This window comes from Apaloderma vittatum, unplaced genomic scaffold, assembly GCF_000703405.1.
Source record: "Apaloderma vittatum isolate BGI_N311 unplaced genomic scaffold, ASM70340v1 scaffold2864, whole genome shotgun sequence".
NCBI classification, from domain to species: Eukaryota; Metazoa; Chordata; class Aves; order Trogoniformes; family Trogonidae; genus Apaloderma; species Apaloderma vittatum.
The window spans coordinates 186,432-202,400 of NW_009714190.1; the positions used below are offsets into that span (position 1 = coordinate 186,432).

The window sequence follows — 15,969 nt, forward strand, 5'->3', positions numbered from 1 at the left end:
ACTAGTGTTCTGATCTGGCTGACCTCTGCATTGCTGTTTTACCCTTTCAGTCTTTTACCACTCACTAACAGGAGTAATGTTCACCAAGCCAGTTGTCTTTATTTACTCCAAGGTTTCTATGGACTAAAAGTCAACTGCGGGACTACAGTTCAAGGAAAGGCATATATTTTTGGCCACAGTACCACAAGACTACAAACGTCAAGCCGGATGACCTCTGCTATCCATGCAAAACCATGCTGACACTACTGGCAAAGTAGAATGACGATGTAATGCAACAGTTCTCTCCTACTACAGGGTGCTGTTTAACAAATGCAAAAACCCTCTAAGGCATAATTAACAAAAAAACCAAACAAAACCAACCAAACAAAAAACCCACATCCCACCAGTGGCTCAGACAGGAATCATCATTCCCTTAAAATTCAGAGCCTGTGGCAGGGACAGAGTGGGGGCCAACACACGACTTAAGTGAGGCAAGCATAAGGAAACTCATGGCACTCCAGTTTTCCACCCAAGCTTTCAAATTAAGGTAATGACTTGAAAGTGCTGGAAAAATTTTTAAAGCAGTAAAAGATTTGTTGTGCTGTTTAAGCAAAGAATTAACTGAGGTGCCTAGAATAATGCTTATGCTAAGCGCTAAGATTATAATTTAATAGTTGCGGTTTTAGAGCATTACCATACATTTCTCTTCCTGCATTAATGCTGACACAGAATCATAGCATCATTTAGCTTTGAAAAGACTCATGATCCTGAACAAACAGCATTCAGCCTATAGCATCTGAGGAGCTATGGCCTCATTTATGAAGTCAAAGTGAAATTCTCCTGCAGTTAATAGGATACTTATTGAATGCATTAAGAAAATTCTCCTCTCTTGTTCTTTTGTAACCACTTCAAGGGCACGCTCTCCTTCTCAGGCACACTGCAAAGAAGCGGGCTATTCCCTATCTTCCCTCATCTCCAACGCTAATCAGAAAAAAAGAATCATGACAGCTTTTAAACTGCTCTATAAATTTGGTTGCTTTTCCTTCCTACTACTCATTTTTCCAGTCTTTTTTGTACCTTTGAGTACTATACCTAAACTGCCCTCGTACTGAAAAAGACAGCTCCTCTTTGGGAAGTGGTGGGGAGGAGAGATTGACACAAAATGCAAAAGGAATAATAATCAAAGGAGTAGCACTGCCTGCAGAAGGCTAGGTTTTCGAATCTTTTAACCGAACTGACTCAGCTAGCAATTCACACAGGAAAATAGTATCCACAGTCCCTTCAGAATTTCATTTGAAAGCAAAGAGGAAACAAGGGCTAGTAAATGCTATTGTTACAGAAATAGCAGCTACATACACCCAGCTATTTCTATTATACAACAGAAATACTCTGCATTTAATATAATCCATGGTTGCATTGCCAAGTTCTGGACTGGCAATAAGGATGGGACATTAAAATGCATTGTTTTACTAGCTCCAAGGCAAGGACAAGGAATGAGATTCCTAATGAGCATTCAGAAAAGGATTTTTTTTCTTCAAAAGTTAAAAAGAAAATTACTACACCATGCTGCAAGCTATGCCAGACTATGTCATCCATTATCAGTGAAAATAGGTTCTTTATGTCAGGGCAATCATCAATTTTTCAGGATGTGTGGGGAGGCCTTTTTTGTCCCTACACATTTTGGGAACTGTAACTGCAAGCGTATTTGCTAGAACACCTAAATAGATGTGCAAAAAAATTACTGGAGATAGGGCAGAAATAATTTCTAGAGATGGTTAGAAGGCAAGTTAGAAACTATGAATGCATCATGTAAAAGGAAATGAGTAGGTACTTCCTCAGCATAAGGAAATGTAGTTCTGTTTGTCTTGGAAGCACATTGAGTTGACTGCCAAAAATTCATCTTTGGCTTTATTTTCTGCTCACCTCACCTTTATAAACAACAAGCAGGTCAAACATCATCAGCTTTTGCCCTGGAAAGCTGACAGAAACAGTACATTTGGTCAGTCTAGATTCGAAAGGCAAGTAGCAACTGCAAATGGGGAACGGAGGCAGGAAATCATCACTGCATCTGACAGTGTTCTTATCCAAGTCTGTTTGTAGCAGTTATCATCAAAAGAAAAATGACCAATCATTCAGCCATGTAAATGCCACTTGCAAAGCTACTCAACTCAGACTTGCATACTAAAAGCCACTGCCTCATTTTATCCAAAATTCTTTTTCTCTTTCAACAAACAGCATAACCATTTTTCATGAAAAAAATCTAAATGCGATGCTGAATAAAATATAATTCAAAATTTCAATTATTGTGAGAAATGGCATTGTCATAATCTGTCCAATCCACAGATGATCCTTACAAAGATTTCAGTAGCAAAGTTTCCCAGTTCCCATGGCTCCACTAGAAACAGCATCACTGCAGTGACACTTGGCAAAAACAATGGGAATGCCTAATAGAGACACAGGTAATCATTTTACCTTTCAATTTTGAGATGGTATTGTAAAGGGAGCACTTTCTGCACCCTGTAAGCGTCAGCTGAGACAAATGATAAATAGTTGTGCTCCCACATTTAGCAGGGCCAAAAGAATAAAACCTCTACATGTCAACTGCTTTCACAGGACACTGACAAAATATGGAAAAAACCCCTTCACTCTCTCTGATATACCGCAAAGACAAAGCTTAATTTCATCAAGGGCAAACTGGCTACATCGATTGGATTATTCATTTGGTATAATGGACTTTGCTTTCTTCCTGCAGCTTTCTCAAAAGAAGAACCAAATGAAGACAAATTAGCTCTCACTCAAGGCTGACACACTATATGTATTTACGGATTCCTGAGCACTGCAATACAATAGAGGTGAGGTATTTGTCATGTGATTATTTTTTTTTTTCTCCTCTGCAGTCCTGTTACTCTTACACAGGCTCCACAGCGAACGGGCGTGCTGTACAAAGGAAAGCTGCCACACAGCTCAGCAGCAGCATCCTGCTTCTCTCCTTTTGGGTCCATCTCATAACACACGGCTCTTCCTTTCCCGGCGCAGAAGCCACTTTGATAGATGTGCGTGAAAGAGCCCACAGCAGAATAATACCTTTTGATCTTCCAAGCAAAGGCTAACGGCCTTCTGAAGGAGCACCACTAACGCAAATCTACTTTGCAACTTTGACAACTGACATAACTGCCAGTTTATTGAAATCTAAAAATTGCGTCCCCCATCATTACGTACACTGTTGCTATTATGTTAAAGATTCAGTCTCATCTTTTTTTTCACACAATAAATGAGCTAGTTGTATCAACAAACTCAAACCACTACTTCTAATAATGGGATGACACATTTACCAACTGGCATTGCTTTCCATCACTTATTATTTTACAAAAAGGGAATGACGTACTGTATTGCATCATTGTATTTAGATCAAGGAGAAACCTGTGGCACAATACATGATGGCAAATGTTAACCTACGATAACCTCTTTAGAAGGAGGGAAAGAATTGCTTAAAGTTGCTGGGCCAGACTTTGACTTACAACACATTGTAGTTGTAATTGAGCTAATTACAAATAACAAATATTAGACTTGTGCGAAATAAGTGCAAAAACTCACACTCATTTATTATTCTGTTCATCTAAATCTGAGCTGCAACAGTAGAATGTATGTCTGTAGTGAGTAAATACTGCCTGCATGTATTTTAAGTACTATCTTAAAGGTAAAGTGAGTTCAGTTTGCATGAAAACAGCCTCCTTTCTAAAAGTGTTGCACCTGCTAAAGTAAGATAATCATTAGAAGGAAAATAACCTTCTGGGTAATCACATAAAGAAATCAGCACTGGCCTCAGAAAATACAACAAGCAGAAGACATTCACTTGCTTTCTCCCCTCCCTAACCTTACTTTAAAGCAATCCTGGCTACACAGAGAGAAGGTTTTTGCAAACTAGTTAGGATTCTCCAAAGGAGTAGGTGATCTAGCTTACACTTATTTCAAAAGCTTCAAGGGGAAAATGCATCATGCAGTCTTTCTCTAGCTTTCCACAAGCAAATGAACAAAGCCAAAGTAAATCAGCAAGTGGCAAGACATGCCAAAACCCAGAAACAAAACGAGCAACAAAATTGTACTTATCATTTAGAAAAATCTAAGCCATTCATATGAGATGCTTATGTTTGGGTAACCTTTGGAAGAATGCTTGCTGTTCCATTACACAAACAATGGAAATATTAGATAAGGAAAGTAACTGCAGTTGCCAAGAATGCTCCAAGCACTCCTCTCAAATCATGAAGCATGTAGACACTGTTGTAGGGATATATAACATACTGTGGACAGCAGGCATGTCAAATGTACCTTTTGCCTTACCCCCAAGTTTCCATGGGCCCCAGGAGCACGGTGAGGAAATCCCTGAACCGGGACATTTGCACTGCGCTGTGCTGATACACCCGTCGGAATACACAAGTATAAAGAGCCAACTTCAACCTCGCTAAGGCCAAGTATTACAACTTTAAGAGGCATGTATATAGGACTTTCAGGCAGCAGTGTATGCCAAAGCAAATCTCCTTGCCTCACATGAGTTATTAACACACAACTGTCTTGCCTCGATTGTTTCCATCTGTTCATAATCTTGAAAGACCTACTATGACAATGGTGTTTAATGGGAACTTGGGTCAGACCCAGCATTTCCCCACAGAACAGAGCTGCAAAGAGCTCGATAAATAATAATTGCTTCAGGGCTTTCCTCTGCGGTGAGAAAGCGGAGGCAGATAGGGTGGCCCCAGAGCACAGCCCGTGTGTCCCCTCCTGGGCTTCCCACTCGCCCCAAGCAGGCAGGCAGGCACCACTGGGGTTTTCCCAGGCTTGTCCCTAAAAGTCAGAGGCTGTACAAACCCACCCACGTTACCTGTTCAGCAACAGCAACACTAACTTCACAAAGAAGGAGTGTCCAGAACCCTACCTTCCTCCTCAGCTAACCAGCCTCTAACTAGAAGTGTCCCGAAGGTTGGCAAGCACAGCTCCCAGGAGCAGGCAGGGGTACCCAGGGGGGTTGTGGGGAGCGGGGCAGGCCAGCAAAGGTGACAAGTGTTTTCCAAAGTGCCTACAGGAAAGTGTTCTTAGCAGCTCAACCATGCTTGGTGCTGCACGAGTAACCAGCTGATATATGAGCTTAGAAGTTTGTTGGTGGGTTTTTCTGCCCATGCAAGGTAGGAAAAAAGTGTTGGAAAAGGCATCTCTTTGAGGCCTTCACTGTGACAATATTGAAGGCTTTTTTTTTCATGGGGAAAGGCTGTTTTCATTGTTTAAACCAACCCTTCCGTGTGGAGAGAACATGTACAAATAAGGACTAGATGTGTACTTGCAGTTTGGCTTCTGGCCTGAGTGTGTTGGCACAATTGGCCTGAACTACACGTTATGCTTTGACGCCACAAGTAAGGGCGAGGAATCAGACAGCATGGCGATCCGCAGAGAGGAGAAGCGGGTCTTCTTTTACATTGCTTTGAAGATTTCCACGCAGCCTCACACCCAAATTCTTAGAACCTGCTTTAGGAGAGCTGGCAACATAGCTTTTTTAAAAAAATCATTTAATGAGTAGAATGATACTAACTCTAACCTCGAAACTAAAGAAATTTAGGAAAATCTTGAATTTATACATAATACTCAATGGTTGATGTGTGATTTCATGTATTCTTTTAGCGGCAGCTAAAATGATGCTATTAACAATTTCTTCCCTTTCATTATCTATTTTTTACAGTGCAGTTTTATAGATTTGAATCTCTGGCAATCCATTATTTTATATTTTTATTTTAAACTTATATTTGTCTAAATCAAGTGCCTCCCATCCCTTTCTCAATTTGTTTCCAAATTATTTACATATCTGTAGCTAATTTAACATATAAGAACGTAGTGGTATATCTAACTGAAGTTCAGTATTTACTTGCAAGATTAGCTTGAAAACAGAAAATTACGTTATTAAAGGTGTATTTTTATAGAAGCAAGCTTGAAACAAGACTAGTGAGTACTAAAAGCAACTGGCTCATTTTGTTGCATTCAGTCTTTCTTAATCTTTTATCTCATCCGTAAAATTTTAAAAGGCTTTTAAAACTGCAATGAAAAATAAATACACCTACACAGCTGGCCTAATTGATACTCAGTCCATATCTCCTAAGTAACAAACACATATTTGAAAAGAGAGTAACTTATCTTGTATCCATCTTAACTAAGGCAGTTATGATGATTAAAAAGTCAACTTATACACTAGAAATACTAGCATTTAACTGCTGAAGAGTACTTTCTCTTACCATTAAGCTTTTTTGCAGCATCCTAAGAGAACTACAGCTAAAAAAATAATAAACCCAAACCTTTTATTATTTCATATTAAAAGTAGGTTCCACTGGCTCACTTAATAACATCCCATCTGAGGTGTTCTCGCACTCCACCAGACCCATTTCTAGAAGCTAACACTATCGAGTATCCACTAAACACCAACAGAAACTTCTCCTGTCGAGCTGTAACGTGATCACTGATGTGTAACATCTATTGGTGCTGCTGTTTCAGGTATTATCGTACAGATATGACCCTGGGAAAAGTATTTCCTTTATGTAAAAATGAAAGAAGCATCGTTATACACACCTTCACTTTTCATATGCCCTGGAAATTACTGAATCCTAATGTTTTGAGCAAGAAATCATGGAAGTTAATCCAATAATGTATTCTTAGAATGAATAAATGTTCTTCTGAAAATGAAGGGACTGTGGATGAAAGATTTACTGTGAATCGGAGCATACTACATAAAATTCTGGGTAAAATACAGTTAAGCATCAGAAATAGTGGATTCCAGTCTCATTTGGTATTCATCCAACTAACTCATCACATTTTACCAGCTGTCCTTTATAAGGTATCACTAATGCTCGAGTGGGCCTCAGAGACTCAGATTGCATGGAAAATTATACAACTGTCATCACAGCTCTGCCCAATGGGGGATCCGGCGTTGTTTTGCAAAATGACAGTGAGCTAGAGCCCACTTATTTTCTATATTACTATAATAATGAAAGTGAAACTAGTTTGAATAAAAATAGTTTTAAAGAAAATTCAAGGAGATGTGTATTTGCATTTTTTCATATAAATTTTTTCCATAGATTTTGGGGAGGTTCTTTTTATGAGCACTTAAATGGTAGCTTTTCATTACAATATAATCACTTTGACGCAAGAAATCCCTTTGGCATAACTGAAAGCTGGGATCCACACTGCATCTATAGTTAGAAAAGCGATCAAAGAAAATTTAAAGAGGAGGCTGAAGGCTTGTAATCCATAATAATGATATGAATTCATTCATCATGCAAATACTATTCTACTCAACATTCAGCAGCTTTTTAAAACTCCACACTGAATTAATACATGAGTTCAGAAAACACTGGTAAATGTATCTTCACAACAGCAGAAGTAACATTTCAGTTTTATGTGTAAAATGTCTTACCTTGGGAAGTTTGAGGCCTTTAAAACAGAGCTTCGAAAAAGCGCTTACACCAGGAGTGATTGATTCTACCAAACCACCAGGTGATAGATCACATATTAATATGGGAAATGAATTGCTGAGTAGACTCGGAGCTAATTGCTACTTCTTATTTCCTAAATATTGAGTAAGCCAGCAAATTCAGATTAGTCACGTGTGACAAAAGTAGAATGTGCCAACTTCCAGGATACCTTTTTTCCCTCTGTTCCAGTAACTGCTGAAGCCATACCCCACAAAATGACAGAGACTTTATGAAACTAAATTTTTTAAAGAGCTCACAAGCCTGGAAAGAACCAAATACAAGAGTCAAGTCCCCTTTGCCGTTTCATTTATATTCGCCCCAGACTCTTGGTCAGCAAGAATTTATTTGGTTTATTGAAAGAAATGCCCTGCAGTAATTCTTGTTCTGTTATTCCTCATAAAACTGTGTAAAATGTGCAGCCCTGAACTATAACAAACAGTGGAAGTTCAGTGCTTCACCAAAAAAGCAGCTGGTTGGAAAAGTGAGTTTTGGGTGTAGTGGCAAATTACGGGATTTCATACAGATATTCCATTGGAAATTTAGAGTTTGCTGCAAATGCCAAAAGATAATACTCCTTGGGAGCCTCTGCTATGAATGTCAATAATTTATTTGTACATCAGGTCTACTTGATGCTAAAAATTCATTTCCATGTGAGAAATTCATTTCCATATGTTTCTTTCCTCTATGAATAGCTGTATCTTCAGAATAACCTTTTCTCTGTATTTTAACTTTCTTCACTGTGCTTGCATACAAGAAAAGCGATGGCTAGGGACTTATATCTAAACATATGGTCATATTTGACACAAGCCTTTAAAGTTTTCTATTGAATTCTTACAGATACTCTCTCTCAGATCAAAATTTCTGAGTTTGACATGACATATTTCAGAGAAATTCCCTCCTAAAACGATCTCTCCAAGTAAAACAATTAAAAAATAGATGAAAACTTAGTGTGACTGGGCATTCCTATTATGTGATCTAATTTCAAATTAAAACCCAGCAGAGTCTTCATGATTCCAAGGCTATGCTGATTGCCATTTGAAGCTGGAAATGTTCTTCCCTAATGCACAAGGGATGAAGTGCACGTAAGGCTTAGAGGAAAGTTACCTTATCTGAAGTATCAGATATAGATTACTGCTGGAGTCAGCATGCCACAGTAGTTGGATCCATACACTCTGTTCCGATACGAGGAATTAAGTTTCCCTGATGTCATAAATTGAACAGATAATGCAATTAACATCTCCTTTGAAGTTCACATTGACCAGGTTAATCACTAGAATAAGTTGGCAAAACTTTAACGAAGTCACTGAAGTGATCCAGGCTCTCCGAGATTGAGACTTCAGCTTTGACATTCTATAAAGGGCTGGGGGGTATTTAAGATGTTGAATCCCTAATGGGATATTTATAAATCAGTGTTTAAACTGTTATGTAAATATAGAGATCCTGCACTTCTCTCTGGATTTCCCCAGATGTGCCAGAGATATGTCAGAATCACTGTATATTCTCTGAGAAGTTGATTCTCTCATGTGCAACAGCTGTTAGGCCACTTTTGAAAGACTGATAGACATCTGGAAATCCCAGAGAAGTGGCAGGTTCTCATTCTTCTACCTCAGTGCTCCTACAGGGAGCAATCTTCAGGTAGCAAATGAGGTCCTGTAAGAAGGATCAGGTATTTCAGTAAGACTAAAAAGTGGAAGAGGTCTGTTGTAAAATGTTCCATCTGCCACGAGCTACTCTAGAATTCAAGACCGCACATGAATGCTGAAGCACCATTGAAGTTGGCCATTCCTTTTAATGCAGAATTAACTTAATAAACCTTTGCTTAAAAGGTACCGTTCACAGCTTTATGGTTTATAGTGCTTAAGCAATACTGAGACTGTATGTGATCAAGTGTAAGACCATGAAGAACTTACTTGAAGACAAGGCATTGATAGCAGCTCCTTTGGGACTCTTCAACTAGTGCAATTTATTATATCACACAGTGTGACTCTACAATTGACATGTTTATGATTACACCAATAATTCAAGACTTTCAAGCATTTAAACAATGGAGGTATCTAAATGATTAGTTTAAAAAAGGAGAGAATGGAATAACGCCAAGACTTCTATCTTCCTGAAAAAGAAGATAACTTAAAATGAACATCTTGGCTACTTTACAAGACAAGATAAATACTACAGACTCAAAGACTTTTTTTTTTTTCGAGAAGTGTTAATGCTCCTTGGAGATGAAAATATAGCAATGAAAATAGAATTCCGAGAATTAGGGTTTTACTTGCACTAAAGAAGAAAGAAAGAATTGGTGAAGAGGAAAATTGCAGGACGTGAGGAAAATAACCCACCATTGCCAACGCTTTATGGGAGGTATTTGTTGAAAACCATACTAATGACTGACGACCAGGTACGGAACTCCAAAAACACTTGGAAGAATAGATACTGAAAAGTATGTTTAAAAATGCCAGTCATAAAAGTAAGCAGTTTAATTATACACATAAAAGAAGTCCAACTAATAAAAACATTTATACAGTTATATATTGATAACTTAAGCAAAACTATCTAGGGTAATACAGTAAGTCAAGATTAGTAACCACAAAAAATATATATTACTTACTGATCTACAAAGTAACATAATGTGTATCTCAAAAGGCCATTTCATATTCTCAAGATGTCTGAAGACCTAGAAATTCTACTGAAGTAGCTATTCTGTACCTTCTTAACCCAAAGAGCATATGTTAAAGCCACTTTGCAATGCCATGAAACAGGTGCTGGTTTTTTGGTCTGCTTTTTAAGGAAGAATCAATGTGTTTAGCCATTTGAATAAACAGCGCTCCTTTTATTCTCACGCCAGCTTTAGCTATAGCTAGACCATTTTTATCGTCCTTCTCTGAAGACTCCTCTTTTGGTTTATTATTGTTGGGAATAATGGCACTGCCAAAAGAATTGTGTTCAGGTTTGACATAAAAAAAAAAAAAAAGCTCTTTCTTTCACTACACAGAGAGCACTTAAAAAGGTAAGTCCCCTGAGTCAGCTGAAGTGAAATACACTTACCTTCTGTTGGTGATGTCTTCAGATGTCTGCAGAGCCCCTCTGTTTCCCCATACGTCTCTTTAATTTTTACTACTGCTTCCGTTCCTCGAAGTTCCATGAGGGAGCGCAGTTCTTGCAGTGTGCACCCAAATTCTCCTGCATGGTTGGCCTCATTTCTTTGGTTCTTGGAATAAAAATCGCTATTTGTCATGTCACCCATTGCTGCTGATTATATTGCTCCACTCTTTACGGTTGATACAATCTTAAAACTGTTTAAAAATTGAAGGAAAGGAATCTTGAATTCCAATCTAAGAAATTAAAAAGAATCCAGTGTGTGTCCGGCGAGCGACTTGGAGGATGCCTCTGGTGTGCAAGGTGTCCCTGACTGACTAGTGGTCCACAGAACAGCTGCTTTCAAGGCTGCAGACCAGCTCCACTCCATTCACCATTTCCCATTATGCTGCACCCAAGCTGTAGAATCTACATGGTCATTTCTTCCTCTGGACCTTTGGGACCAAACAGAAAGGACTCGTTACAAGAGTAAGCAGTAATGCTATACACAAAGGTGATTTCAAATGTATTCGAGCATTGCAGTTTGACTTGTCATTTAAGAAAAGCTATGCAGAAACACTGAAGAGATGTCCTGTTAAATACTGCTGGCAGTCAGAGCTAGCATCGACAACGAGGATAACACTAGCTCTGTCTTAGATAAAGCTCTCTACAGCTAAAGCACCAATAGCAGCATTGCTTCCTTTAATCAAGTCCCAAGAGCACCTGTTAAATGAGATGACTCATGAATATTAATAAGTAAGCTATTAGTCCAGCATGCTAGATGCACCTCTCCTATATGCTCTGCTTCATACAGCCACATCAATCTTTCATCTGACGAGAACAAAGACTCTCTCATAAGGGCTACAAGGTAACAAAAATTAGCAAAACACTATTAGTTTTCATAATGGGTCACAGCAAAATCATTTTTCAGCGCAAGGACTGCAAAACCGGTGGAAAAACTAGAGCCAGCAATGCAAATTCAGAATACATTTAAATACATTACATCTTGCGGCCTTGCCTTCTGTGAAAGTAAGAATACCCCAGGAAAGAGCTAAAACACTCAAGTGTCTTCAACAGCCCGAGCTGTGCCTCAGAGAGGGCAGCTGTTGGGGTGCTCTCCTTCTGCACCGCCTGTGAGCCCACTCGCCAACAGCTTCACCCCGACAGCTACGAACACGTGAGCCCAGAGCCAACACACATACACACAGGGCAGGGTGGCGTAGGTTTTTTCTTCTTCTTTTTTTTTCCTCCTTTTACCATGTGCAGTGTTGAACAAGTCACATTTTGACCATCTGGGAGACAGTTGATTACTTGCTAAAACCAGCCTTTAAAACCTGTTTCCCCTTCCCATATTCTAATGAAGTTGGTTTAAATACTGCTGCAACCAGCTATTATATTTGGCACAGAGAGTTTTAACAGAGATTAAAGATTTCTTTTTTGCCTCAGGCGGGTTAGTGTGTGCACACTGTCTAATCTATAGGTCTCGGAATACTTTTCTCATAATAAAAAAATCTTTAAAAGAGCACAACATCAGACTAATGACCGACAAACCTGTCACAGTCAAAGTGCATATTTTGAACTTTTTAGGTACAGCAATACACAGTGGATATGAGTACACACAGAAAGGGGATCTCAAAGCATTTCAAGTCCCAATTTTAATCTCCCATCCCGCATACAGTTAACCTAACATCTAGGCTTGGCATTTCCACTGCTCCGCACGCAGGAAAGATCAGGCCACTGTCTGCATTAATTCCTCATTACCACAGTGACATTATCTGCTTTGGAGCTGTCTAGTGTACCTTGCTCAATTAGACAAACTGAATCTCTACCAGTCCTCTCACATAGAGATAAAAAACCTTAAAATTCCTTTGATTTCTGTGAAGGAAAAAAAAATACCAAAGCTTCACACTACAATATGAAAGAATGCAATTAAAATAGCAGTCAACTGATACATGCTCCGTCTACCCATCCCATTTATTGACATATATTCTAGCGCTACAAACTTTTGCCAGCCTTGATTTCACATATTGCTTTTCAACTTCACAAGAGGAAAAAAAAAAAATCAGCACAAAACATGGCTTACAGTAAGCAATAAAGAAAAACTGGAAGTACTAATTTAAAAAGGCCTTTATTTGCCAAGTGATGATAGCCTGTTCTGCAAACAACACACAACTTTCCATGCTTGCATGCTGGACAGTGTTCACAGTTATCAATTAATAATTCCCTATGCATACCACGCAGAAAAGACCTTACTACTGCTTTATCTTTTTCTATACAGGATGGATCAGTATTATGAATAGAAACAACACCAGCCTGTAGCTTTATTTTGAAAGAATTGTAGGATAGAAATATCACAGACTTCTTCCCAAGAGGCACTGAATTACCACAACCATCCACTGATAATATGCCCCCCCTTCCCTAAAATCAGCATTTCAGACTCTTCCTGGTTCCACCTACAGTAAGTTGCTGCTGATAGTCATACCAAAAAAGATTTGATCATAAAAAGAGAAGATCCAGAAAAACGTGGTGAAAAAAAATGAGGCATCAATAATAGCTAAAATGGCAGACTGCTGTTTACTTTCCATGGGCAAAAAAGAATCTACTCCTAAGATAACTATGCTCCCAGATCTCAAAATACTGGGCATCTAGACCAGTCATGGTGTTAAAAAAAAAAAAAAAATCTAAATAATTAAACAATAACAAAAAGACACAAATACAGACAAAAAAACACCCACAAAAAACAACTGCCATTCACCTAACAGAGAATTTACAGGGTTTTTCTGGTCCTGTGAGCTTTTTAAACATTCCTCTAATGAAATAAAATCGTTCTTAAACTGTTCCACACCACCACAGTAAAAAGAAAATTATTAATATTTTCTGAGAACTATCTACCAATTTCATTAGTGATGCAACGTGACTCTGTGTCAAAGACGTTTCTACAGGATCTTTCTGTGGAATGTGTCCACCACCCTCAATCAAAGCATCTCTTTTGACTCACTGTGCCATCATCACTATATATTAATATTTGCTTCTATTCTTAGAAATCCATTGTCATTTGTCAGCCACAGTAAGACAGTGTTGCTGCTTTTTAGCATGTTTGAGTCATTTGCCTGCTTAATTTTTAATTTCACCTTCAATTAAATATTAATCAGTAAACAGCAAATACGAAGTTTACACTTCCTTCAATTCTTTAAAAACAAATCACTCAGAGTTTGCACCCTTCATGATTCACCTAACGTTACACCAGGGAAACACCACCTCACGTTTTTGAAAGGCAGATGGTAAACTATAGGAAGCACAAAGTACGACTAACATTATTCACTGATAAAGCATCCCTCTAATCCCGTGGAACAAGATAGGCAGGCTTCATTCGATTCTTGAATCTCTTTTATGAAAAGTCCAGGAACGTTGCCAGCGTGCATACCAGGTTAGCAGGAGCGACACATGACCACCTCACCCTTCCTGAGCGAGTTAAATCCTCCTTTAAACAAAAGCTGAGGAACAGAAAACTTGAGGCTGGCACATGGCAATATTCCCTCACCAGTGGGGCTACAGGCTTTGCATCTCCAAAACAGATCAGATTACAAGTGAGAGAAATTTAGTCTCCTCCATCAGAAATCCATATGCTGCTAGGTTTTGGTGGGGTTTTTTGGTTTGCTAGTTTGGGGGAGGAGGTTAGGGAAGGATTTACTTTACAAAACACACTAAAACAATTGATATTTTCAAGATCCACCATACAGCTTTTCTTTTGCCTCATAGGAGTTGCAAATCCAGACACTCTCTGTGCAGAAGTAGCCACTTTTAAACTGAGACTGATCTCTGATATGGGTGTCTAAATGAGGTGAACTGAATTTCATGCCTCCACCACTGGTCATAGGGCAAGCCCACACAACAAGTTCACAAAAAGATAGCCAATGGCTACCCAACCCCCCCCCAGACACAAACTCAACACCCATCTCCAGCAGAAGCTCCCTAGAGAGTACTATCTCCAGCAGTCAAACGGGAACAAGGCTGACCAAACCCCGTTCCAGCAGCAAAATGTGTGTGGCTCTGGGAGTACAAAGTAGCCAGGGAGCTCAAGGCCTTCTTCCCTTATTTTAAGAGGAGCCTCAAGTCTCCTCAGGCCTCTAGGCCAAAATTTCTCAATCTCTTTAATCCAAGGGCCATTCAATCTCTTCCAATTCAAAGACCATCATCTATGCTTCGATGGCTTTAATTTATAACCAAACGCCCTTCCCAGGCCACAAAATGCTGAGAACATCCCCAAATCCTGAGAACACAGCTTTTGACACCACTCTAGCATGCGATTGTTGCGCCCTCAGTTACACGGATTTGGTGTCACCACTCCCTATGACAACAATTCACAGGGAAACTACCCCACCATAGACATGTGCAGCAAAAGAGAAATAAAAGACTCCTGTCACTCAAAAACTGTTTTCACACAGTTAATGGTTACATTGTTGTTCCAGACAAAAGCTGTAGCTTTTAATGAAGGTTTTTTATTTTTTCTTACCAATGCTTCTGAAACAGGCTTTAAACCCAGGAAATCTGGCTAAAAAAATTTCTAAAGTGCAGTTTGAAAACAACAGTATGCTGTGGACAAAAAGGCAAAATAGCAGCATATAGCACTTCATAGCATATAGCAGCAAAATAGCACTTCAGGTAGCAAAAACATCCACATACTAGAAAACCTGAGTAAAATACTACCCTTATTTTTCTCATTGAAAAATCAAAATGTAAGTCTTCATCTCAGTCTGGGATTTTGGTTGTCAAAGGTGTCATGGATTTCTGTTGCACAAATGCAGTACAAACTTGAATTATTTGCTGGTTTGTTGCTGTTTTTTTTCCAGAGTGGTGGTGTCTTGGGGAAAAAGCTTCCATTCCTGCAGAGCCCAAGTCAAATATTTTTCATCTTCTAGTTGCTTCAAGGAAACGCATGCCAACTAAAACAGAAGCGAGTTGGATGAGCTAACCACAGGCCTGCTGGGAAAACTATTCTTTGACTTCCCTAATCAGGAAAAGCCTCATCGTAGAAGCCTGTAAATATTTTTACAGTGTGTTAGAATGATTTCTAAGTAGATTATCATCCGTATGTCATTCTGACATCTGATTTTGTTTGGACGTCTATTGGCAGAACAACTAGTAGCAAGGTAACAAACCAGGTTTCTCCAGATCAGTCTTGCATTTCACAGTCCTTAAAGGTCTGGACAAGTAACACATTGATGTCGACTCCAAAAATTCAGAATATATTCATAATTTGACTTTTCTCATCTAAGATTATACTAACTGTGATCTCAGAATCTGACAATGAAGGATTTGCTTGCATCACAGGAGGAAGGATGAAAAGGTAATCACTTAACAGGTTGGCACAGCCAGGGCAGAGAGAGCAGCAAAGCCCAGGTACTATTCACGC

General features: G+C 39.0%; 1 protein-coding gene across 1 annotated transcript in view; it reads right to left on the bottom strand.

Moving 5' to 3' along the window:
- The window catches only part of LOC104273329 (plasma membrane calcium-transporting ATPase 2-like), a 168,156-nt gene extending 157,431 nt beyond the window's left edge, over window positions 1-10,725 (bottom strand). Inside the window, 1 exon segment of the mRNA XM_009868638.1 lies at window positions 10,527-10,725. Coding sequence (XP_009866940.1) covers window positions 10,527-10,725 — 199 coding nt within the window.
- Window positions 10,726-15,969: the final 5,244 nt, after the last annotated feature.